The following is a 26090-nucleotide window of genomic DNA, read 5'->3' as shown; positions in this document are numbered from 1 at the left end:
CAGCTGGCTGGTCGTCGATAGTGGAGTCAGGCACGGGAGGTGATGTACGCGGGTTCAGCCGTTCGGTGGTCCGTGGATAGCGGCTACCACGTAATCACAACTGAAGACCGGAATCTGCTCTCATACTACGTACACGGCGGTGATCGACATTGCAGTCTGCTCCAAGCTGTAGTGTTGCATACACGATAGTTCATTATGACGCGGTCTACAGATAATGACGGGCTATTTCTATTCACTCTTTGGACCTTCTGTGAGGTCTTCACCTCTTTTCTGCCAGCCATCGACTTGGCTGTTGAGTAGAGAGCAGAGTCATTTTAACGGCGCTCAAGAGCATCCTCGGTGTACCAGTTGAGACCGAGAAGAGCTGTAAACATCAATGAGCGTCCGCTCCAGTCTGCGGGGTCACGCGGTATTACTTACAAGGCTCCTTGAGGGACTTGTGTTGGTAACCCAAAACAGCAAGCTACGTCCCAACATTAGCGCTCCATCCTCTTTTACCATACTACTCCACGGAAAAAAAAGAAAAAAGGAAACTCACACCTCCAGCTTCGGCAGCAAAATGGTAGCCAGCCTTGATGGGCAAGTCACACCATCTCGCAATGAAACACCTAGAAAAGTGGCCATGAGAGAAGATCATGACGTCGGAATAGTCGACCTCGTCTGCATTCTCAGCCGCATTTTCGGCCTCTGCGTGGAGAGCTCGGACTTTGGCGATGACACGGTCGACCCGAGCGGACATTTGTGCGGGGGATTCCCCGGGGGTCTCACCGGGCGGGCAGCTGGGTTCAAAGTGGGTATGAGTGAGTATATATGGGAAGAGGGGTATGAGTGAGTGACTAACCCGTCGTCCCAGATGCTCCAGTTGGGCGCTTCCTTTTTGATATCCTTGGAAAGCATTCCCTCGTACGCTCCATAGTCCCATTCAGCAACCTCGGGGTCGGTGATAATGTTGCACTCGGGGGGTGCGTTTTCGCCAAAGAGCTAGTATGAGATGGGTTGATAAGCTAATGTCATAAACAAGGGTTTCCGGGTAGTGATCCATGCCATAAAAGGTCGCCGTTGAATCCTAGGACGAGGAACTCACAAGTTGGGCGGTTCGTTGAGCTCGTCGGCGTGGGGAGATGAGGATGTGCCGGAGATGAGCAGGGTTGATGAGTTCTTTCATTTGAAATGTTAGCATAGAGTGTCAAACGGGAGGACAGCCAGACGCTGTCGTGGGCAAGGTGAGCTGAGATACGCACTTCCAGGGCCAATCATCCGGGGACTCATTTCAAGGACCATTTTCTCACCGTTGGCGGTGAGGGGAATGTCAGTGACACCGGTCTATGGCGACATAAGTATGTGATATGTGCATGTGAACCAGATGAGACCCACGTGTCTGCCGTTCAAGGACCACTCAGTCTCGCCTGCGAGGATATCAGTCATGGCCTGATAGGTAGACGGCGGAAGCACTGACCGTGGCGGACGAGGTAGACTCGGGGCATTCGCTTTGCAGGCATCTTGGCAGTCTAGAAGCCCTGGTTTGAGTCTGAAAGAGCGACGTCTCTGTTGCAGCTGGCGGTGAAAAGTACGAGCAAGAAAAGAGGGAGAGAAAGAGATATCCGCGCGAGCGAGGACCGGGAACGAGCCGAAAGAAAATGAACGGCGGGTACTTGGCGGTCGCGTCCGCTTTGCCTGTTGTGTCGGAAAGTGCACGTGGGATGCACGTGTATTTTAGGGGACGAAAATTAATCGGCGGCGGGCGATATGTCAGGCCTGGGCGTCGCACCTGTTGTTTGTGTTTGGATACGGACAACGGGGAAGACGCTTTGACCGCCTCTTTTCAGTCTTTCTTTCTTCCTTCTCCATCCATCAAGCACTTTCTCCATCCGCCAGCCGATTCACTCACAAGGCACACCGCCACCCACACGCTCATTAACCCGCACGCCGCAATGAAGTACGCCCTTTTCGCCCTCGCCCTCGCCGGCGCCGTCTCCGCACAGGTACGTGCACTGTAGACTGCACCTTAGTGTCGGCGCTAACCCGGCCCCAGTCTAACAGCACCGCAAACTCCACAGAAAGCATCCTCATCCCGGCCAACATCACCTCCTCCTGCTCTTCCTTCCTGTCCGAGCTCAACTCTGACTCCACCCTTTCATCATGCGTCACTCCCCTCATCAACGCTACTGCCTCCTTCTCGCCCACCGCGGTCGCCTCCGCTAATCTTACAGAGGACACGATCAACTACACGTTGGCGTCTATCTGCAAGGGCACAGGCGGATGTGACGACTCGACTATCCGGAAATGGCTTGGCAAGTTCTACTCGGAATGTTACGCCGAGTTGACTTCGTCCACCGGGTACAACTCGGAAGTCAGGGAGCTTTACGACATTCTCTATGTGGTGAACCCTTTGAAGGCCGCCGTTTGCGCGGTTGACTCTTCCAACCAGGAATACTGTGTCAACGAGATTGTCCAGTCCGAGTCCATCTCCACCTCCAACTCCACCGCTTCCAATTCCACCGCCGCCGACGACGCCTCTGCTTCTACCAACGCCACCGCCTTGTTCGCCAGCTTTGCCGCGGCCGACAGCGCCCTTTCTCCCGTCGAGGTTGCTGTTTCCAACCTCTACATCGAGGTCTCCTCCGCCGCCTCTTCTTTGAAGAAGCGATTCCTTGACACTGTCCTCTCTCGACGTGCCGCTCAGTCCGTCAACATGGCTACCATCATCACCCCCAATGTTACCACCTACAAGAACACCAACCTTCCTTTCCTCTTCCTTCAGTCCTCGATGGATTCTAGCGCCCTCTGTACCCCCTGCACTCGCGAAGTCATGGTCGCTTACATCAAATGGGAAACTCAAATGCCCTATGCCCTTGGTCTCAGGCAGTCTCCTATCCTTGGTGGCCAGTCTGCCCTCTGGTCTGCTATCAACTCTACTTGCGGCACCGCGTACGTCAACGCCATCACTTCTGAAGTTGGCTCGACCTTGAGCTCCTCCAACGGCTCTTCTTCCGGCGCCGAAAGCTTGTTTGTTGGTCAGGGCGGTCTTAGCGGCTTGACTGCGATCGTTGGCGCGACGGTTGTGGCGGGTGTCATGGGTCTTCTTATCTAAGTCTCTCTAGAAGAGATTATAATTCCATTTGTATCGTAATCTTTCAACTTTTTGTTATCCTTACTTTTACCTCTGTTGACAGAGGATTTCAATAAATTATACACGCTCCCGGACATTGGCATTTTCTGTTTAGCGCTTATATCTCTGAAATGGCCTTACCGTGCCGGTATACCTACGTATCTTCCTTCCTTCCAGACGAAACGTATCTAGATTAGTTTATATACCCTCTTTATTTTCAGGTGTTAAATGGATGTGTCTAGTGTGTGCTCCATATGCACGGCACTCTCAAACTTCGGCTCTGCTTTTGTCACGATGCAAGTCTATAATTCAATGCACGCAAAAATTGATTCCGCTTCTCCTCCACCTCAGCTAACGCGTCGCGAACGCGAACTGAAGTCCTGTTGGGTGTTTGCTGTCGTCGCCGTCTTTTTGCTTTTACTTTTTACTGCATTTATTGCAAATCCGAGCCATAACCACAGAGCAAACCTACCCAAGGCCCAATCGCACCTATATACCCACTGGCCTGCAACCCGCTACCAAATCACACCAAGACAATGGCCTCGTCCCAACTCGAGGATGGGGCCCTTATACCCCCTTCCACGTCAGGCGGATTGGTCTTTGATGTTGGCGTCTTTAGGACTTACCTCCAAAGCCTCTTGTCACTTGGTACGTCTTATATCCAAGAACATGCGTAGCAATGTAGCCGTTAACTAGAACCACTCGCGTAGTGATGTCTGCGACGCCACAGGAATTGGGAGATAGCCTATTTGAAGATCCCAACTTTGACGAAAAAACGGTAAGATTTGCTACTGATGCCAGCTGTCAGGTCGTATATATCACCCGAGAGAGATACCTCGACGTCGATGAAGACGGTGAGCCATCTTCTCCACAAGTATTGACATTAGATTGACATGGGGTATTTGGAAAACAGGCACACCCATCGCACGGATCACATATCGCCTTCACCTCCCTCCCACTCCTCCCCACTCACCCAACACCTTGTCAACCCTCGCACTGATCAAGACCTCCCCGACGATCGACTCTCTTAATCCTCTGGGGACGCAACTCCATTTCCTCCAACTATCCTCTGCATTTACTGCCCCCTCTTTGGTTGAAGATGATGGTACCCCCTCGGGCACGACGACGGTCGTTGCCACTCCAACCGTCAACGCCAGCGCTCAGAGCACACCTTATGATGGTTTGCACAGTTTAGTGCATTGGGGTGTGGCTCCGTGGTTCGACTCGTACGTGAGCTCGAAGCAGAGCCTCATTCCCGGGCATGGAGGAGCACATGATGGGTTGGGAAAGAAGGGCAACGAGGCGCAAATGGGTATTCCAGTTACAAAGAAGAAGTTTGCAGAGCTGGAATTGTCATTATTGCATCTGAAACAGAATGTGGAGATACCAGAGGTGCATTTGTCCGTGCATCCTGCTATTCGTAAAGCTGTCGCGCACGTGAGTAAACTTGTCTTCTCTTTGATGACTGAAGCAGCCTTCTGACTATACATGTAGTGCCACGCCACGAATCAACGTGTCTCGCCCGACGCTGTTGAACCTCAATCTCTGCTCTCAGACCCTTTATTCCTCAACAAACTCCAAGCCGACGTCAACTCTTGGATCAAGGAGATTCAAGCCGTCACCAAGCTCAACCGTGACGTCGCGAGTGGGACTGCGTCCCAAGAGATCAATTTTTGGACCAGTATGGAGCATGCGCTCGAGGGAATCGAACAACAGCTGGGAGGAGAGGAAGTGACTCTTGTGTTGGACGTGTTGAAGCATGCGAAAAGGTTCCATGCGACGGTCAGTTTCATTGCTGATACCGGATTGAAGGAAGCTGCGGACCTTGGTAGGTCATTTCTCATTCTCCGTCGGTATGGGGAGTTCTTGCTGATGAAAATGCCCAGTCCACAAACATAACATCTTGATGAAAGATTTCCCGCTCGATGAGCTTTTGGCTGCAACAGATCTTGAAAAGATTCAAGACGCCATCTACCTCATCTTTGCCCATATCAACAAGAAGCTCAAGCTTTCGTAAGTTATTTCCGACTTTGTTGAGAGTCTTCCAAACTTACCTCTCATTAAAAGGCCTTATCCCATCCGACGCACTCTCCCTCTGGTCGAAGCCATCTCTTCAGACTTCAATGACCAACTTCTCAAAGTCCTCAGTTCGCAACGACTGATGTACATGGACTACACCAAGTTTGAGGAAGTGATGGCAACAGCTGCAGAAGTGTTTGCTACTTGGGACGAGAATATGAAAGATTTCACCAACGTTGCTCGTGAAGGTACATATGACGGTCCTTCTCACATTGACGGATATCGAAATTGACAAAGTGCTGTAGTATCCAGGAAGAGGGCCGAAAAGTTCATCTCCATCAAGATTAACCCCATTCATGCCAAACTCCAAGAACGCATCACCTACCTCCGAGCCTTCCGTCGCTCACATGAGCAACTCCGAGTTATGACCAGCTCTACTAGATCGTTCAGCGGTCTGGGTAACGATGTTCCGTTTGACATCGATATGGAGGAAGAAGTAAGGTTGAGTTACGAGAATGTGAAAAATGTGAATGTGCTGGATGTCTCGCCTGGTACGTTTGGTTCTCGTCCAGCCGTGTCAAGAGATGGCCGCTGATTAAGAGTGTCTAGAGGGTTCAGAGATCTGGTATACTGCTGAAACGGCATACAATGATCGAGTAGCAAGAATCGAGAATCAGATCATATCGAGGCTGAGGGACAAGCTTGCAACAGCAAGAAATGCCCAAGAAATGTTTAGAGTTTTCTCCAAATTCAACACTCTTTTTGTACGACCCAAGATTCGTGGCGCCATTCAAGAGTATCAGACACGTCTCATTGAATCTGTCAAGGAGGATATCCATCGTCTCCGCCAAAAGTTCACTGAGAATTATCGAAACTCACAAGCTTACCACATGTCTCAGATGCGAGATTTCCCGTCCGTGTCCTCTGCCATCATATGGGCGCGCCAGATTGAACGTCAGCTTTTGACTTACATGAAACGTGTAGAGGACGTGTTGGGCAAAGGGTGGGAATCGTACGCAGAGGGCCACAAACTTCAAATGGAAAGCGCGTCCTTCCGAACCAAGCTCGATACTAGGCCGCTTTATGATGCTTGGATCAGCGATATCACCAAGCGAGGCAACCTTACTATCACCGGTCGTCTCTTTGACGTGATCCGCACCCGTGCTACTGCAACAAATGCCCAAGGACAACTCCAGCTGGTCGTGCAATTCGACCCTCAAGTCATTGCCCTTTTCAAAGAAGTTCGATCCCTGATTTGGCTTGGCTTCCCTGTTCCATTGACTATCAGTCACAAGGCAAAGGATGCAAAGCGGGTTTATCCCCATGCCGTCAGTCTGATGGAAAGCGTGAAGACTTATACGCAGACTTTAGAGTTGATCGAGAGTAATCCTGACGTAGCTATCTTGTTAGCGAGTTACAGATCGCATGCTCTGCAGATGATTGAGAGGGGTAAGTTCTTTACTACCCCGATGTGTGCAAGCAACGAGCTGACGTTATATGGTAGGTATCAAGATGCAGTGGGACCATCTTGTCAATGCCTATGAAGGTCATCGCTTCCTTCCAGGCTCTGCCAACGACAGCCGCGAGTCTCGTCATTTTCTCTTCGTCCGTGAATTTGCGAGCGTCGTGTCCCTTTTGCAAGACAAAGCCAATGCCCTTATCGAGATCTACACGGATATCAACAGGATCGTCGAAGAGCTTGCTGTCTGCGAGTACACTCCCGACACATTTTCATCATTGCTCGGCCAAATACAGAAGACCATTGATCATCTCAACTTGGAAAATTATAGCAACCTTGATGCCTGGGTGGCAACTCTGAACGAGAAAATTGACAAGGTTTTGTGCGAGAGGCTGGTCAACGCCATCGAAATCTGGTGTGCTGAGTTTGGTAAGGATGAGGAAGCCGCTGGCTGGGATGCCACCGTTCCTGGAGGTAATGGGCCAAAGGGTGACATGAAGATCGAACCTTTGGTCCACGAGATCAGGATCAGAAATCAAGTCATCTACCTTGACCCTCCTATCGAGCTGGCCAGACAGGAATGGTTGGGTCAATTCCAGGATGCTCTGGGTAAAATTTTCAATCTTGTATGTCGAAGTAGAAGAAAGCTGATATCTGGTACAGGCGTGATATGTAATCTCGGTAGGATTAGGAGCTCAAGATATGAAATCAGTCTCCAGGTGGAGGAGGCAAGCTTGGAAGAGACCACATATGTTGGCTTGGTGCGTTCGTTTCCACAAGCAAGGAACACGGCTGATGATTCATGTGACAGCTTACCTCGTTTGCTGATGGCACTCTCGAAAAGCCCCTGGCTCTCATTGAAGACAAAGTGCAGACTGTCAGCTCCTATGTCAACAAGTGGCTCCAGTTCCAGTCACTTTGGGATCTCGAAGCCGAATACGTTTACAGTCGCCTCGGTGACTCTCTTGCCGACTGGGGACAGCTCCTTTCCGACATTCGCCAGACTCGCTCGACTTTTGATACTGCCGACACTAAGAAGGACTTTGGTGCATGCGTGATCGATTATGCGAACGCGCAGAGCAAGGTCAACGCCAAGTACGATTCGTGGCAACGTGAGTTGCTTGCAAGGTACGGTGCCAAGCTTGGCGTATGCATGAAGGACACGTACAATGCCATCCTCAAGGCCCGTACCGACCTTGAAGGGCTTGCCATCGAGGGAAGCTCTACAGCTCGGGCCGTGTCGTTCATCACTTTTGTACAGGACCTTAAGAGGAAGGTACAAAAGTGGGGTCCCGAAATTGAAGAGTTCGATCGAGGACAGAAGACTCTTGAGAGGCAGAGATACTCGTTCCCTACCGATTGGCTGTATATCGACCAGATTCAGGGCGAATGGGGTGCTTTTTCAGAGATCCTCAAAAGGAAAGACGACTCAATCAAGGAGCAGGTTGCCGGTCTACAATTAAAGATTGTTGCCGAAGACAAGGTCATTGACCAGCGGATTCGGGACTTTATCGCAGAGTGGGAGGAAAACAAGCCTCTCCAAGGCAGTATCAAAGCGGAGACTGCTATCAACACACTCAATGTGTTCGAAGGTCGTCTGGCCCGCCTTCTAGAGGAGTACAATCTTGTCTGTCGAGCGAAGGAGGCACTTGACCTGGAACACGCCAAAGATGACCGCCTGCAACCTGTTAATGAAGAACTGAGAGACCTAAAAGCAGTGTGGACCGCGCTGTCGGGCATATGGGGAAGGCTGGCACAATTGCGCGAAACGTTGTGGACTGCTGTCCAGGTGCGTCTCGTTGACGAGAGTAATGTTTCTAACTAAATGATTTATGATTACAGCCCCGGAAACTTCGCCAAGAGCTTGACGCTATTCTTTCTTCTACTCGAGATATGCCAAGCCGCATGCGCCAATATGCTGCATTTGAGTATGTCCAAGATACCATTAAGACGCTCCTCAAATCGAACGCCCTCATTGGGGAATTGAAGTCTGAGGCTTTGAGGGAGAGACATTGGTCCAAGCTGTACAAGGCTTTGAGGATGCCAACACATCAGGCGCCTTCGTGAGTGTTTCATCTCTTCGGAGACCCCAAAGCTAACCGAATTTACAGAATGACCCTTGGCCAAGTTTACGATCTCGATTTGAGGCGTAATGAGGCCCTCATTAAAGAAGTTGTTGTTCAGGCTCAGGGTGAGATGGCGCTGGAGGAATTCATCAAGCAGGTCAAAGAGACTTGGACTTCCTACTCTCTGGATCTGATCAACTATCAAAACAAATGCCGACTAATCCGGTAAGTTCTGATGAGGTTTTCCTAGACTTTCCTGCGGATAATTAATGTGTGACACAGCGGCTGGGATGATCTTTTCAACAAATGCGGCGAGCATCTCAACTCTCTGACAGCCATGCGTATGTCTCCGTACTACAGAATATTTGAAGAAGATGCTGCCTCTTGGGAGGACAAACTCAACCGCATCCATGTCTTATTTGATGTATGGATTGATGTCCAGCGTCAATGGGTCTATCTTGAAGGGATCTTTTCCGGCAGTGCCGACATCAAACACCTTCTGCCTGTGGAAAGTGCTCGTTTCCAGAACATCAACTCTGAGTTCTTGACTGTTATGAAGCGAGTCAACAAATCTCCCTTTGTTCTTGACGTCCTGAACATTCAGGGTATCCAGAAGAACCTCGAGCGGTTGGCGGATCTTCTCACAAAGATCCAGAAGGCATTGGGGGAATACTTGGAGAAAGAACGTTCATCATTTCCTCGATTTTACTTCGTTGGCGATGAGGATCTGCTCGAGATTATCGGTAATAGCAAAGACACCCGTCGAATCATGAAACACCTCAAGAAGATGTTTGCTGGTATATCGACCTTGCGAATGGACGAAGAAGAGACTCAGTTGCTTGGATTCTCGTCTCGAGAAGGTGAAGAAGTGTACTTCCGCACTCCAGTCGTCTTAAAGGATTTCCCCAAGATCAACGACTGGCTCGCCAAAGTCGAATCCGAGATGCGTCTTTCTCTCGCATATCTCCTCTCTCAAGCCGTAACTGAGCTGAACGGCTTCTTCAAGGTTGATACAAGTCTCTCATTGGACGATTTGCTTGCTTGGACCGACTCATATCCTGCACAATTGGTTGTATTAGCGGTTCAAGTCGCTTGGACTAATCTTATTGAGTCTTCGATTGCCACGGCTGGCCTCACTAGCGTGCTTGCTCTTGTGTCCCAAACACTTGATTTGCTGGCGGATACTGTTTTGCAAGATATTGCTGTTTTGCAAAGGAGGAAGTGTGAACATCTTATAACCGAGTTGGTCCATCAACGAGACGTCATCCGATCTCTTATCACTTCCGGTACAAAGAGCACGACTTCCTTTGATTGGCTTTACCACATGCGCTTCTATCTGAACGAGAATGTCTCTGACCCTCTGCTCAAACTCGAAATCCGTATGGCTGATGCTGTTTTCCCTTACGGTTATGAATACTTGGGAATCCCAGACCGACTTGTTCAAACTCCTCTTACCGACCGATGTTACCTTACTTTGACCCAAGCCCTTGATAAGCAACTTGGTGGATCGCCCTTCGGTCCAGCTGGGACTGGAAAAACTGAGTCCGTCAAATCGCTTGGTGTTCAGCTGGGTCGCTTTGTGTTAGTGTTTTGTTGTGACGAAACGTTCGATTTCCAAGCCATGGGTCGTATTTTTATTGGTCTTTGTCAAGTGGGTGCATGGGGATGTTTCGATGAGTTCAACCGACTTGAAGAGAGGATTTTGTCAGCAGTATCCCAGCAGGTCCAGAGCATTCAACAAGGCCTTGCTCAGGCTGCATCAAACCCCGATGCAGAGATCGAGTTAGTGGGGAAAAAACTCAAGATCAATTCTCGAACCGGCATTTTCATCACGATGAATCCCGGCTATGCCGGTCGATCAAATCTTCCTGATAACCTCAAGAAACTTTTCCGAAGTATGGCTATGACCCGACCTGACCAGGAGTTGATTGCACAAGTTCTCTTATTTTCAAAGGGTTTCCGAACTGCGGAAGTTCTGGCCTCCAAAGTGGTGCCCTTTTTCAACCTCTGCGCGGAACAGCTTTCTGACCAACCGCATTATGACTTTGGTTTGCGTGCTCTCAAATCAGTTCTGGCCAGTGCAGGTATTTTAAAACGGGATAGGCATCTTGCGCTTGGGCAGGGTGACGGGACAGATTCGGGAACTGACGGTTTCGTTGAGCAACAAATCATGATTCAAAGTGTGACGGAAACGATCGTGCCGAAGCTTGTTGCAGATGATGTACCTTTGCTCAAAGCGTAAGTTCAATCTTTTTGCCTTTGACATGCGGCGCTGATCACTGCCTCTATTCTCTAAGTCTGCTTGAGGATGTCTTCCCAGGCGTAGAGTATGTCCCTGTCAATCTCGATGCACTCAAGGTCAAACTCGACGAGGTGTGCAAAGAACGGCACCTTATTGCAAAGGAATCATGGCTCGAAAAGGTTATTCAACTGTACCAAATCCAGAATATCTCCCATGGTCTTATGATGGTTGGACTCTCAGGCTCCGGTAAAACGCAGGCCTGGCAAGTGCTTCTTGCCGCTCTTGAGCGATTGGATGGTATCGAAGGGACTTCTTATGTGATAGACCCTAAAGCTATTGACAAAGAGGCCTTGTATGGCACTCTCGATTCGACGACAAGGGAGTGGAACGATGGTCTTTTCACTCATATCCTAAGGAAGATTGTGGATAACGTTCGAGGAGAGACAGCGAAGAGACATTGGATTATATTTGACGGCGATGTCGACCCTGAATGGGTTGAAAACCTTAATAGGTATCCTTTTATCATCGAGTCAAGTGTTCACGGGCGCTGATTGATCTCTAGTGTTCTCGATGACAATAAGCTCTTGACTCTCCCTAACGGTGAAAGGCTCAACCTCCCCCCTAATGTCCGCATCATGTTTGAGGTAGAGCATCTCCGTTACGCCACACTCGCAACTGTCAGTCGATGTGGCATGATCTGGTTCAGCGACGATGTCATAGACACCTCCATGATTTACAGTCATCATCTCGATATGATTGCTGTGCTTCCTATCGGAACAGATGAAGACGAGACATTGGATTACGCGACGGGTGTTGATTCAGATACAGTCGCAAGTCGACATCTTGATGTTCAACGACAAATAGTGGGCATGCTCAAACCTCACTTCCAACAAGAAGGTCTCGTGAACAAGGCATTAGAATACGCGGCGAAATCAGAGCACATTATGGAGTTCACTTCGGCTCGAGCCCTGAACACCCTCTTCTCCTTGCTCAAAGCTACCATTCGTCACGTTCTGGAGTATAACACTCGCCACTCAGACTTTCCGCTTTCTACTGAAAAAGTTGAAGTCTACGTTTTGCGTCGTCTTTTGCTTAACATTATTTGGGCGTTCGTTGGCGATGCTAAACTCGAAATAAGGGCCGAAATGGGCAAGTATTTGGTGCAGGAATCAGGCATAGAAACACCTCCCCTTGGTCCTGGCGCTTCTCTGATCGACTACGATGTCGATGTTTCGTCTGCTGCCTGGGTTGCTTGGCAGTCTCGTGTACCCACTATTGAGGTGGAGACGCATGCTATCACCTCAGCAGATGTCGTCATCCCTACTATCGACACTGTGCGCCATGAGGAGGTCTTGTACAGCTGGTTGGCCGAACACAAACCCCTCATTCTTTGTGGTCCTCCTGGTTCCGGTAAAACCATGACTTTATTCAGTGCTCTGCGAAAGCTTCCAGACCTTGAAGTTGTCGGCTTGAACTTCTCTAGTGCCACTACTCCTGAGCTTATCCTCAAGACTTTCGAGCAGTATTGCGAGTACCGGAAGACACCCAACGGTGTTGTCCTTGCGCCTACTCAAATTGGTCGCTGGCTTGTTGTCTTCTGTGATGAGATCAACTTGCCAGCCATTGACAAGTATGGTACTCAGAGAGTTATCTCTTTCCTTCGTCAGTTGATGGAGTGTAATGGCTTCTGGAGGACTTCCGATCTATCCTGGGTTAAGATGGAACGAATTCAATTCGTCGGTGCCTGTAACCCCCCTACCGACCCTGGTCGAGTGCCCCTCAGTCACCGATTCATGCGTCACGCACCTGTTGTCATGGTCGATTATCCCGGCGAAATTTCACTCAAGCAAATTTATGGCACCTTTAACCGGGCCCTCCTCAAAGTCATTCCCATCCTCCGTGGGCACTCTGGCGCCCTCACAGACGCTATGGTATCCTTCTACCTTGCTTCTCAGAAGCGCTTCACCGCCGATATTCAGGCCCATTATATTTACAGCCCTCGAGAGCTCACACGATGGAGCCGAGGTATTTACGAAGCTATTAAGCCTTTGGAGACACTTTCTGTTGAGGGCTTAGTACGAGTGTGGGCTCATGAAGCGCTACGATTATTTCAGGATCGACTGGTCGCGGAAGAGGAGAAACAGTGGACAGATGACCTCATTGACGCCATTGTTTCTGAGTATTTCCCTAGCGTTGACGTGTCAGATGCACTTGCCCGCCCTATCCTCTTCTCGAACTGGACATCAAGAAACTACATTCCAGTCAACCGCGATCAGTTACGAGAGTATACGAAGGCAAGGCTAAGGGTGTTCTACGAAGAAGAATTGGATGTGCAATTAGTGTTGTTCAACGATGTCCTGGACCACGTTTTGAGGATTGATCGGGTATTTAGACAGATTCAAGGCCATCTGTTGCTTATCGGTGTCAGCGGCGGAGGCAAAGTAAGTACCCACATGATGATGCGCAATCACAGCTAATGATCTTTGCCTTTAAGACGACTCTATCTCGCTTTGTTGCATGGATGAATGGCCTCAGTATCTACCAAATCAAGGTATCCAATAAGTATACCGGAGCAGACTTCGATGAAGATCTTCGAACTGTTCTTCGACGAGCCGGTTGCAAGGGTGAGAAGATCTGTTTCATCATGGATGAATCCAACGTCTTGGATTCCGGCTTCCTTGAGCGTATGAATACACTCTTGGCAAATGCCGAGGTCCCTGGTCTTTTTGAGGGCGACGAATATGCTGCGCTCATGACAGCTTGTAAGGAAGGGTCACAGCGAGATGGTCTCATGCTTGACTCTCATGAAGAACTCTATCGCTGGTTTACTCAACAAGTTGCTCGAAACCTGCACGTTGTTTTTACCATGAATCCGCCCGCCAACGGTTTAGCGTCTCGAGCTGCGACATCCCCTGCTCTTTTCAACCGTTGTGTACTCGACTGGTTTGGTGACTGGTCTGACCAAGCCCTTTACCAGGTTGGCCTTGAGTTCACTCAAACTCTTGATCTTGATGTGGCATCCTACGTACCCAGCGCATCCTTCCCAATCGTTTATCGTGATATTCCAGTCCCACCATCTCATCGACAGGCCGTTGTCAACGCTATGGTGTACGTGCATCAGTCGATGCAAAGCTTGACGACGAAGCTGGCGAAGAGACAAGGGAAGTACAACCATGTTACACCTAGACATTTCCTCGATTTGTCCGTTTGCTGTTTTTGTTATTGATGTGCGCACCTTGCTGATCAAATGCGTAGTATCAATCATTATGTCAGGTTATTCAATGAGAAGAAGGAAGATCTCGAAGAACAACAGCGGCACCTCAACGTTGGTCTGGATAAATTGCGAGAGACTGTCAGTCAAGTTGAAGAATTACGCCACAGCCTTGCCGCCAAGAGCTCTCAGCTCGAAGCGAAGAATGATGAAGCGAATCAAAAGCTCAAGCAAATGGTGACAGATCAGCAGGAAGCGGAGGCCAAGAAAGCTGCATCAATAGATATTCAGGCAGCGCTCGAACGTCAAGACGAATTCATTCGTCAAAGGCAGGAAGTTGTCAAAGAAGATCTGGCTCTGGCTGAGCCCGCGGTTCTTGAAGCATTGGCTGCTGTCGGCAATATCAAAAAACAACATTTGTCTGAAGTTCGATCTATGGCCAACCCTCCTGAGGCTGTTAAGATGGCAATGGAATCGGCTTGTACTGTTTTGGGCCATCAAATCGACAGCTGGAGGGCAGTACAAGGCATCATCCGTCGAGAGGATTTCATCTCAAGTATCCAAAACTTTGATACTAAGAAAATGTCTAAGGTCGTGCGGGACCGCATGAACCGAGATTACATCTCCAAACCAGCATTTAACTTCGAGACGGTCAACCGGGCAAGTCGAGCTTGTGGCCCTTTAGTTCAGTGGGTCATCGCGCAAGTGCGTTACTCTGAGATCCTTGAGAAGGTCGCCCCCCTCCGACAAGAAGTGGCCTCACTCGAGAAGCAAGCCGACGCCACAAAGCAACAGGTTCAGGTTGCCATGGACACCATTGCAGAATTAGAATCAAGTATCGCCAGGTACAAGGATGAATATGCGTTGCTGATCAGTGAGACTCAATCCATCAAAAGCGAAATGGATCGGGTTCAGACCAAGGTAGACAGGAGTATGACGCTGTTGCAGAGTTTGTCTTCTGAACAGGAGCGTTGGGATATTGGCAGCAAGACCTTCGAGACGGAGATGGGGACAATTGTTGGAGACGTCATGGTGTCTGCGGCATTCCTCGCGTACAGCGGCTTCTTTGACCAGCATTACCGTGATCTGATGAAGAGGGAGTGGACGGATCATCTGTCAGAAGCAGGTATCAGCTACAAGCATGATCTTGCTTTGTCAGAATTTTTATCCACCGCTGACGAGCGACTTGGCTGGCAGGCCAATGCTCTTCCCGCCGATAATCTTTGTATCGAGAATGCTGTCATGCTCAAGCGATACAATCGTTACCCTCTCATTGTTGACCCCACTGGCCAGGCTACGGCATTCCTCCAAAACGAGTATCGTGACCGCAAAATCACCGTCACTAGCTTCCTTGATGAATCCTTCCTCAAGAAGCTCGAGAGTGCTTTGCGTTTTGGTAACCCACTTCTTATCCAAGACGTTGAGAACTTGGACCCCATTCTTAACTCGGTCCTCAACCGCGAGCTTCGTCGTACTGGCGGACGAGTCCTCATTCGTATTGGCAACCAAGACATCGACTTCTCCCCTGCATTTACCATGTTCCTGTCGACGCGAGACCCGTCTGTCGAGTTCTCTCCGGATATCTGCAGTCGCGTGACATTCGTCAACTTTACTATGACTAGGAGTAGTTTACAGACACAGGCTCTCGACAAGGTTCTCAAAGCCGAGCGTCCCAAAGTCGATCAAAAACGCACTGATCTGATGAAGCTGCAAGGAGAATTCAGATTACGACTCAATCACCTTGAAAGATCACTCTTGCAGGCACTTAATGAGTCTACTGGAAGCATCCTGGATGATGACAAAGTCATCGAGACTCTTGAAGTGCTGAAAAAGGAGGCCGCGGAAATCACTCGGAAAGTGGAAGACACAGAGGTTGTCATGCGAGAAGTAGAGGCTGTCACTGGAGAGTATCAACCTCTTGCTCAAGCCTGCAGCGGTATTTTTTTCACTTTGGAACAACTAGCGTCCATCAATCACTTCTATCAGTTCTCGCTTGACTATTTCCTTGAAATTTTCGATTACGTTCTCTTGCACAACCCGCGTCTCAAAGATGTTTCCGATATGGAAATACGCAAATCGATTCTTCTGCAAGACATCTTCCTCACAGCTTTCCAGCGCACTTCCAGATCACTCTTACACACCGATTATCTTGTGTTGTCCGTAACTCTGGCGAAGCTGAGGTTGCGAGGTGAAGAGGGGCCAAAGGTGTTACAAGAATTGGATGCTGTATTAGAAGTACCTTCCGGAGGCATAGCGAAAGATTTGAAACTGACAATGGAGCAGAAGAAGAGCTTAGACGGAATTTTGGGTGGGGAGATGAGCAAAGTAGGTTAGAAAAAAATTGATGGAAGGGGGAAACGCTAATAAGACTATAGGTTTTCGAACAGGATTTGATTAATAATGAAGAGAGATGGAGATCATTCATGGCGGCGGCACAGCCAGAGAAGGATGTACCATGGCCCTGGAGTGAGGGTGACGGTAAGATCAAGCTCATGCTCAATGTTATTAGCCTGCGCTAACAAACGCCCCAGCCTTGTTCACAGCCGCAAGACGAATGCTTGTAATCAAAATCTTCCGTCCTGACAGACTTCTTCAATCAATGACAATATTCGCTGATCTTGCTTTCGACGTCGACCTTGCAGCTCAGGCAGATTATGACGTTCAAGCTATTGTTACCGAACAAGTTGGGCCCACTCACCCTGTCGCTTTCGCCTCGGTACCCGGTTACGATGCCAGCTACCGTGTCGAGAATCTCTGCCGATCAATGGGGGTCAGTTGTACATCTGTCGCGTTGGGCTCTGCAGAAGGTTTCACTCTGGCAGACCAAGCAATTGCAGAGGCAGCAAGAACAGGCTCATGGGTACTACTCAAAAACGTACACCTTGCTCCTGGCTGGCTAGCTCAGCTCGAAAAGAGACTACACAGTCTTTCACCCAACCACGACTTCCGCCTTTTCTTGACTATGGAGACCAATCCTGTCATTCCTGTCAACATCCTTCGACAATCACGAATCATTATGAACGAGCCAGCTCCCGGTGTGAGGGCAAACTTGCTCGATACTCTCCGTGGCATCCCTCAAAGTCTCTCCTCTTCTGGACCTGCTGAGCAGCCTCGACTCTTTTTCCTCCTCGCGTGGTTCCATTCCGTCGTGCAAGAGCGTCTGCGTTACCTTCCTCTTGGTTGGAGCAAGGGTTACGAGTTCAACGACTCTGATTTTGACGCTGCACTCACTACCATCAATTCCTGGATTACAGCTCTTGCCAAGGGCAAGGCTAACGTCGATCCTGCTCAGATTCCTTGGGTTGCCATTCGAACTCTCATCAAGCAAGCTGCATATGGAGGAAGGATCGACTCTGATTACGACCAGAGGGTGGTGGACGCGTTTGTTGACAGGATATTCACTCTCAGGGCGTATGACCCAGACTTCAAGCTCGTGGAACTAGGCGATGGGCAACCAAGTTTGTCAGTTCCTGAGGGGACTCAAATGAGCCACTTCATTGAGTGGGCTCAGGGATTGCCTGAAAGGGAACCTCCCTCGTGGTTAAGTTTGCCTCCATCTGCTGAGGGCGTCGTCGCTGCTGCCGAAGGTAAGTCAAAGAGGTGTCGGCCTAGATTAGTCTGTGACTGATATGCGGCATAGGTGATGCTATTATGGTCAAATTGAGGAAGATGCGAACCACTGAGGATGACGAAGATGTCAGCGACCCAGTCTCCGGAGTGTCTTTTGGACGTCCCGCATGGATGACATCACTCAAGAGTCATGCTGATGAATGGCTGTCTACCTTACCTGAGGTACGCTCGTTTCTATAAGCACATCACCATAAACTAATTATCCTTACCGCCAGGCGTTGTCATCTACTCCACATGAGCTCTCTCATGCCCATTCGCCTTTGTCTCGATTCTTTGCCCGTGAAGTTTCTACTGGCTCGAAGCTCCTCAAGCGTATCCGACATGACCTCTTTGACCTTATCCAGGTTTGCCTCGGTGACCTAAAGCAGACCAACGAGTTGCGCGCTCTCATGTCCGATCTCAACAAGGGTACTGTTCCTGCTCATTGGTGCAAATTCAAGATGCCCCGCGGAACGGCGGTCAACCAGTATATCAACAACCTTGCTGCTAGACTGGCACAGCTTGAGCGATTGGCCGACGGTGCAGTGGAAGCACAACAGGATGTTTGGCTTGGCGGCTTGTTCCAACCAGAGGCTTATATCACCGCCACAAGGCAGGCGGTTGCTCATGAAAGAGGATGGTCGTTGGAGCAGCTGGTTCTGAGCATGGATATTTCGCAAACAGGTGGTCAAGGCGCGTTCGCTATCCAAGGTATGCTACCCTTTATTATGTCGTTCTCGAGTTCGACATTAACCTGCATCATTCTAGGCCTTACTTTACAGGGTGCCTCGTGGACTTCTGGTCGCTTGCAGCTTAACGAAGGCCAAGCCATCCTTCTACCACCATCTCAGCTCACCTGGAAACGACACGATGAGGCTCCTCGGACAAGCGGTGCTACGCTGGTGAACCTCCCAGTGTACCTCAATGGCGACAGGAATGATGTGCTCTTTAGTGTGGATCTGGAGACGGACGAAGAAGATGGTGACGTGATTGTTCAGAGAGGTGTATGTTTGACTGCCGCTTAGTAAATCTGGAAGTATGGACAGGAGAATGTTTGAACATTTGTGTAGTATATGACATAAGTAGACCAAATTCAGTTGACGAGATTTAATGAGATGAAGACAACATGTACGATATCTGTATGCTCAGATCTCTTTAATCTACGCTATGCACAGCTCGTGAAGTACAGCTCATGAAGTTATTTTTCAACGCAGACAGCGGAAGGGGCCTAGGATACGACGAACGGTTGCTGCCACTGATTAATGCTATGCATTTGGCTTAGTACGTCTAGCCTTTTACTAACATGCGCTCATTGAAATTGTAAAATAGAGGATATATCCTTCTCAACAACCCTTTTCATATGCTTTTCCTCTTTACCAGAAACCGCCTAAGGCCTGCAAATCACTAGCGACAGTAACGGCGTCCGTACCAATCTGTCGCATCATCTCTTTTTGCCTTCCTATCGGTTGGAGAGCGAATTGGTTGAGAAGTTGACCATCCAGGATACCCTTCGATAAAGGGCGTGGTAAGAGGTCGTTACGAACAGTTCTGTCGGAAGCAATCAGCACAAGCTAGCTCGTGTATATGGCAGGCGAAATCATACCTGAAGGCCCGAGGGTTGAGGCCCGCAACATGCTGGGCGTTCCTGACCAGTTGATCAGATACGAGCTGTAATCGCTTGAACCTCGCATCCTTGACAGATACAACAGTTGTCAACGCTCCGTCGGCCGTAGCTTTGGCAAAATGTTAGCATCCTGCGTTATGTACGCCTAAAAGCACGACCCACCATAGATGATCTGTGTTTGCGGTGCAAATTCTTCCTCTGCTGTCTTCCTCCTGGCAATCACCTTCGATACTGTGGCGGCAGATCCAGCATGGTACTCGGTTCTCAGCATCAAACGTTCACCATTCAGCGAGTCGGGGTCTTAGATATATCAGCCGCTGCTTCCAGACAACAGTCGTTCATACTCACCAGTGGGATCGAAGTCAAGCATTCTCATGTCACCATTCCTGTCGCTGGAGATAAATGTCACCTGGCCATCGTGTACAAGGAAGTCTGCAGTCACTACCGAGACATGTTGCAAATCTTTACTGATGGTCGTGAACTTGTAGGGATCTTCTTGAAGCGAAACAAACCAAAAACTCTTGCAAAGGTCGCCAATGAGCATAAAGTTCTTAAACACTTTGACAGTGGTAGCGTATAATTGGATATCGAGGAAAGCGAGACCCATCAGCTGAGAGTCGTAGTCAAGGCCTTTTACGTAGAGCTGGGCAATTCAAATTGTCAGCTCAATCGGAACAGAAGAACGTTTTGTTGCTCACCTTCGGACCATTGGTGTTCAATAAGTACCCGTTAATGTGATTTACAGCATTCACGGGATGTCTCGCGGGGTCTTTCGTCCTCTTAACCAATTTCCACCCTGGTACGCTACCAGGACCTCCCCCTCCTTGCGGTCCGACAGTTTGAAGGATCTCAAATATATATGTCTATAACACACTATCAGCCAATCATTCATCTACTGTACTGCCGGCAGGGGTCAACTTACGTTCCCTCTCGTAGCTCGATCTTCACCAAAGTTGAAACCAGTTCCCACGGCGATAAAGTCCCTATAGCCACCCGGCGCACCAGGCGATTCCAAGTTCACACTTTCCATACTCATGACTTCTTCGTTTTGATCAAACTCATAACCATCAATAACTTTCCAAGGATCAGAACCTTGCGAGAAAAGTTCAAGAGTTGATCGTTGGTTAGTCGGGGGAATGAGGTCAGGACCTATAGTTCCGTCAGGAAAAACCTTTATTTGAGATTGAGAATCTCGACTTACCATCTGGCCCCAGCTGGATCTCTCCCTCTTCATCATACGCCTGAAACGGCACCTCAATGGAAGCAGCTCCGACGTAATGAGCAGATGTTGGATCGAATGTTATATTGGTATAAGCTCGTTCCATTTGGTACCGATCACAAGGGATAGCAAAGTCAGTGTTGAGTGTGGGGGGTAAGTAACAGATGAAGGAGCCCTAGAAGGCAGTGTCAGCAAACAAAACGAAATCTATGAACTAACTCACATCTTCTATTCTAATGAAGTATTCTCCCTTTCCACCCAAATGAGTCGTTTTACCAAACGCCATCGCCGCCTGTTTCAACGCAAACGCCCTCAGAGGATGAGCTTCACTCGAGATAATCCAATGCGGTTTCTCTCCAGTAATGAACGCTCCGGTCAAACCCTCAATGTTGTTGAAGGGGACGATGGTGTAAGGCAGTCGAGCGTTCCCGTTGGTGGTACCGACACCGCCCGAGATGGGAAGAAGTTGAGTATGAACTTTACGGAATCGAACTGCGAGCGAACGACGAGAATGGGATGATGCATCGACGGTGAAGCGAGGTTGAGCTTCGTAGGCGTTTAATCGACCCGAGTGGTGAAGAGCCTGAAACATCCATCGATATCAGTTTTCCAAACAGTTTCGAGTTCCGGAGGGCACAACTTACGAGCAAGTGCTGCCTGACAGTTCCCTTTCCAATGGGACAGAACACCATCTGTATAATCTCATCCTCCTCTTCACCCTCTTCCCTTTTCTCACCAAGTACATACCCCGGATTCTCACCCAAATCATCCGTAAAACTCGGTGCAGACGATGCCAAACCCTCACTCTGCAAAACAATCTGCAAATCGGGCAACGACCGTATCTGTAGCTCGCCACCCCTCGTCACAAGCGCAAGCCATTGAGTGCCATGTGGAGAGTTGATTGCAGTCTCCATGCTAGGTGCTTCTGTGGTGATGGCAGGTTCTTGTTCTTGTAATCGCTTGATCTGCTGAGGAGTGAGCTGGGTTTGGCGAGCGGAACGCGCAGTGGTGCCATTTATGCCGTTCGTGATGTTGGGTTTATTTTCAGAGTCAATTTGGTGGGAGATGGGCTCCGAGGACTCGGATTTGGAAGGCTCGAAAGTACGGTAGACGCCGGTGGTGTCTGTAAAGACCTCTACCGCCTGGCAAACGGGAGATTCCTAAACGTTCATCATCAGCGCTATGACCAAAAGCGAACTTGAATGGAAGATGGCTTACTCCTTCCGAGACGATGGGAGCTTCAGCAACCGTTCTTGCAACAGTATCACCGACAAAGAAAGTGACGCTATCGTCCGCTCGGCGGATGATCACGAACGGATCCGAGATACTGGCATTTACAATTTTGGGACCATCACCACGAGGGCAGACGGTTTGAATGATTTTACCATCTACCTGAAGGTCAGCGATGAGCGAAGAAAGTAAGGGAGGGACCGACTATTATCCAAGAGAACGACCTCTAGGGGAGAAACACGCAGGATGCATGATCGCTGGAAGAATGGTGCTGCTGACAAGGTCTTGCCGTCAAGCCGACCAATCTGCTGGGGCGTAGGTTTAGAGAACAACGCAAAGACCTATGAGACAGTATTAATCTTTGCACTCGTCCAACATGGGCAGTTCAAATTATGTCAAAACATACTCTGGTGGCATTTCCTTCACTGCTCAGCAATATTGTTGCCCTCTCCGCTTCGGGGATATCCTTGAATTTTTGCCCCGTTTGTCTGTCGATAGGGAGGAACCAGACACCTTCGGCATTGAGCAGCTCGTTGAATCGGCGGCGCTTTGTTATAGGGATACCTCGCTGTCGACTTGTGTGAGCCAGGAGTCTATGGATGTTCGTGCTTATGCAGGAGGAAGAGGCGACTTACACGGAAGACGTTGATGGTTGAGTTGCGAGATCCACCACTGACAGCCACCAATTGGGGATAAGTGCGTAACTGTAAATAAGATCAGTCCCGCCACCTCTTATGATTGATTCCACAAGGATAAGCTCACTCCTTGATCGGAAGCAGCGATACCAAACTCAATATCCATAATCTTCCCAACACCTGTCAAAATGTCATAAGGAGAAAGAGTGATTGCAGCGGGACCGAACAGTTCTTGGGCCTTTTCGTCAAGTGCAGCATCATTAATATCACCATACAGATCTGTATTTTTTATTCTTTATCAGCAATGGTACGCAGTTAACAAGGGTATTACTCACCTTCATCCCAGTCTACTTCCATCTCATCCTTCTTCTTCTCTGACCTTTCTACCACCTGCCTGACAACATTGACTTTGGCCAACCATGAATCACCCTCCGCAGAACCGACAAACACGGCACCATCACCCGCCACAGTCAAATCTGATGGGGGAGGAACGACACATCCCTTATCTAGCACTTCAATCACTCCGACCGCCCTGCCTTCCATGCTAAACCTCACTTGATGGACGGCACCATTCTGAAGGACGAGCAGCATGTCATGAGGAGTGACAAAGACACACCGAGATCCTTCGAGGGTAAGTTTCTGGGATACAGAAGCCATTGAGCATTTGAGGGATGTAATTCGGGACCACCAGGCATTGACGCAAGCAGCAGTCACTCGACCACCTTGATCGACATGCACGATACCGGTGCTGGTCACAAGGACGATGCCGCCGAGTTCAGAAGGGCATGCGACAAGGTACAGACTGTCGCTAGGGAGACCAGAGACAGATGTGAGGAGGGGATAGGAAGTGCCGGAAGAAAGGTCAAAGGTACGAATCTCCAAGCAAAATGTATCTTTAACAGTTTGTAATCTACCTGACCAAGTGTGCATGGGTGAAAAGAGGAGTGCGATAGTGGGGGAGTGGAAGCCGGGAAGGAAAAGGAGATCTTGAATGTTCTTAATGGTTATAGACATGTCTGAAAGGGAGAGAACAAATGAGGGCGAGTAAGGTGCATCACTATAAAATGTCAGTTCTGCTTTGGTTCGAAAAAGACACATGCAACTCACCGGGAGAAGCCTTCTGATAATGGGTCTAATTCTGACTGCTCTTGAATCAAAGGCAAAACCGCCAACGAGTCTTCAGGAAGAGTAAGAACAGCCAATCTCGATAACGGATCTGTCCTGAGCAGTGGGACATAGCTCTGCAAGTCACCAGTGTTCATTTGAGAGCATCGCTCGTAGGTATGCAAAGACACTGTTGCGATATCCCCTCTTGACCATTCCAAAAGTGCCATCTGATAGTGAGAGTCAGCAAACAAAGCTCGCCCTCCATACAATAACCTTTTTTACCTTTGCGTCCTTGAACGACACAATCAACCTGTCTAAACCGTCGATGGTACTCTCAAGCGTTCTCGTAGCTGCCAAACCCGTTATCGTGCCATTGAGCTCATGTTGCGTCAAGAGATGCAGCCGCCTAGTCGTTTGGTATTTTAACGGAGCTCGCTGTGACAGGTTTTATGATGAGCAATATATTCCATATACAACAAGATGCATGCGACCCACTTCTGCATGACCATCGTCAAAGAATCCGTCGCCGACTTCTTCCATCTGCACATCCTTCTCGCCCTCAGCCACATCTTCTTCCAGTTTGACATTTTCTATTATCGGGACACTCTCTTCCCGTATTTCAAACACTCTCAGGACTTCTGCTCCGGCGACGACAAGGTTGCCGATGACCTTGACATCGAGAGTATCGAGCGCTGCAGGTGGTTTTGGGAGAGGGTAGATGGTTGACGGGGTGAAGTGTGGGAGGAAGAGGGAGTGGTGTATGGAGGATGAGGGGAGAAGGGTCTGGTGGAGAGCGTGCATGGCGTGGGGACTCTCCTGTGTTGGAGTCGTGTGTATTTGTAGAGCGTCGGCTGAATCGCAATGTACTTATCGACAGCAACGAAGTGAAGAACATTTCCAGAACAACAACTTACCCTCGCGCCTAAATTCTGATTCGATAGACGTAGCGGGCCTAAGAAGGTGTCAAAGTTCTTCAACGACGAGACCATCTATGCAACAAAGATGCATGTACCACCAATGTGCCGACTATATGCCATGATTTGTATGCATCTTATAACACCCAGAACTCTTTTGAACTGTATCACTTTACAAAATCTCGAAATCATCATCGTCATCCACCACAGTGGTCACCCTTCTCTTCTTTGCATCATCCCTTCCTGCGGCAGTTTGTCCCTCATCTTCAGGCGCTGGTCGCTTCACTCCTGCAGTCACACTAGGCAAATCCTTGGGCGCGGTGTTGGCGGGGACGTGTTCGACAATCTCGGGTTCTTCGGAAGATTCACGAGCGGCAGCTCCAGGTTTGGCGGGAGCGAGCGGGATTGTGGGTTTTTCGTCAGGGAGGGTATAGGCTTTTGACGCTTCGGGGTCCCTATTATAATGGTGTTAATGATCAAGCCTTTTTGGCAAACACGATAATATATATTTGAGACCCACGGTTGGCAGACACAAAAGTGTACAGGTCTGTACTTTGTATCTTCATCCCTCACCGTCAGAATCTTACCCCGTCCAACCCCAAGGTCATCCAAAGTCCTTCCAAGGTTATCGTCAAAGTCTGGATCAGCCAAAAGCCTTCCTCCTTCAAACACTGTCCATTCCACATCCTCCCCTTCTCCTTGCCCTTCAAACTCTGCTGACCCAAGCCAGTCTTTTACTGCATCCTCGACAAACTCACCCAACGTGCATTTCCCGACATCAGCTTTGAACGGGATGTATACGTCTCGACAGACGCTGCATGTTGGGTCTGGATGTTGGGGTAAAAATGAGCCGAGGGGTTTGGTAGGGTCTGTTCGGAGGAACACGTTGCGGACAGGGATGCTGCTGGAGTCGGTGGATGGGCCGCCATTGGAGGTGGAGTGGATTCGAGAGAGGATGTTGAGGGATTGCATCACGATAAGACCGGCGATGATGGCGTTGGTGGTAGCAATAGCGGGAATGATATTACCGGCCATTTCTATAGCGGGTGTGAGTATTGATTTTTTTTCCCCTATGCGACAAGCAACTTGCCTTTGACTTGGAAACGAGTCTTATTGGGGATACCGTAAGCGGTAGCTCGAAGGTTAGCTGTCGCAAGTACAAAGTCAAGAGTATCGTCATCATCCTTGTCAAAGGACAGAGGTGTGTCGGGAAAGGCGAGTGCTCGAGCGGAAAGCCTCTTGCAGCTATTCAATCAGCAATGTTCAAATATATAAGTAACCTACCTGTCCAGGAACAATTCCAAATTCTCCTTCAAATTCAACTCTTTCTGGTCCTTCAACAGCGCCGCGGATTTACCCTTGTCCCTTTCAGCCGCCCTGTCACTGTCCGCTTGCTGGTTCGTCACAGGAACCGTACGGAGTGGTGGGGTGACAAACGTCTCGTCAAGAATGGCATCACAATCAAGAGGTACAGGCTTTACACGGCCTTCCTTTTTCCACATATCCTCCATAGCCAAGAGACGGCGGATATCTTCGTTGAAAATTTTGTGGAATACTCGCCGAGGGCCGTCCTCTTCGCTAAGGGATTTCCTTACTTGTCGGAAGGCAGCGGCTTCCTTTTTCAGGTTTTCAATTTCCTCCGCTGA

General features: G+C 49.3%; 5 protein-coding genes across 5 annotated transcripts in view; 2 read left to right on the top strand and 3 right to left on the bottom strand.

Annotated features, from left to right (window-relative positions):
• Nucleotides 1-155: 155 nt before the first annotated feature.
• Nucleotides 156-1578, bottom strand: CNF00810 (conserved hypothetical protein). The gene is made up of 8 exons (XM_571493.2): nt 1457-1578; nt 1375-1406; nt 1242-1323; nt 1085-1158; nt 842-981; nt 539-779; nt 421-463; nt 156-364 (listed from the first exon to the last, which is right to left on the bottom strand). Exons 1-8 carry the CDS (start codon nt 1497-1499, stop codon nt 315-317), a joined length of 705 nt encoding a protein of 234 aa, XP_571493.1. The 5' UTR covers nt 1500-1578; the 3' UTR covers nt 156-314.
• Nucleotides 1579-1814: 236 nt separating this feature from the next.
• On the top strand, nt 1815-3428 carry CNF00800 (hypothetical protein). The gene is made up of 2 exons (XM_571530.2): nt 1815-1982; nt 2033-3428. Exons 1-2 carry the CDS (start codon nt 1932-1934, stop codon nt 3089-3091), a joined length of 1110 nt encoding a protein of 369 aa, XP_571530.1. The 5' UTR covers nt 1815-1931; the 3' UTR covers nt 3092-3428.
• A 110-nt stretch (nt 3429-3538) lies between these two features.
• CNF00790 (motor, putative) lies at nt 3539-18893 on the top strand. Its single transcript, XM_571532.2, has 23 exons — nt 3539-3757; nt 3820-3963; nt 4023-4546; nt 4604-4937; nt 4996-5122; nt 5177-5376; nt 5434-5679; nt 5738-6577; nt 6633-7196; nt 7251-7348; nt 7399-8376; nt 8430-8650; nt 8699-8878; nt 8936-10891; nt 10951-11406; nt 11458-13336; nt 13390-14096; nt 14151-16431; nt 16482-16584; nt 16638-17693; nt 17747-17898; nt 17952-18426; nt 18484-18893. The coding sequence occupies exons 1-23, from the start codon at nt 3646-3648 to the stop codon at nt 18738-18740; spliced, it is 13890 nt and encodes a 4629-aa protein (XP_571532.1). The 5' UTR covers nt 3539-3645; the 3' UTR covers nt 18741-18893.
• A 75-nt stretch (nt 18894-18968) lies between these two features.
• On the bottom strand, nt 18969-24387 carry CNF00780 (cleavage and polyadenylation specific protein, putative). The gene is made up of 18 exons (XM_571490.2): nt 24026-24387; nt 23813-23965; nt 23531-23757; nt 22759-23480; nt 22551-22702; nt 22424-22492; nt 22195-22356; nt 21994-22129; nt 21777-21946; nt 21203-21718; nt 20782-21141; nt 20541-20733; nt 20262-20488; nt 20038-20202; nt 19688-19982; nt 19502-19639; nt 19319-19448; nt 18969-19263 (listed from the first exon to the last, which is right to left on the bottom strand). Exons 1-18 carry the CDS (start codon nt 24329-24331, stop codon nt 19089-19091), a joined length of 4296 nt encoding a protein of 1431 aa, XP_571490.1. The 5' UTR covers nt 24332-24387; the 3' UTR covers nt 18969-19088.
• Nucleotides 24388-24539: 152 nt separating this feature from the next.
• CNF00770 (conserved hypothetical protein) overlaps nt 24540-26090 on the bottom strand; it is a 2555-nt gene continuing 1004 nt past the window's right edge. The window contains exons 6-9 of the mRNA XM_571488.2: nt 25729-26086; nt 25535-25689; nt 24965-25481; nt 24540-24899 (exon numbers count right to left, since the gene is read on the bottom strand). Of these exons, the coding sequence (XP_571488.1) occupies nt 24617-24899; nt 24965-25481; nt 25535-25689; nt 25729-26086 (1313 nt within the window). The 3' untranslated portion in view covers nt 24540-24616. The remainder of the gene's footprint in view (nt 24900-24964; nt 25482-25534; nt 25690-25728; nt 26087-26090) is intronic.

This window comes from Cryptococcus neoformans, assembly GCF_000091045.1.
Source record: "Cryptococcus neoformans var. neoformans JEC21 chromosome 6 sequence".
Lineage (NCBI taxonomy): Eukaryota > Fungi > Basidiomycota > Tremellomycetes > Tremellales > Cryptococcaceae > Cryptococcus > Cryptococcus deneoformans.
Note: the sequence above shows the minus strand (reverse complement) of the source record. Positions and strands in the feature narration are given on the sequence as shown.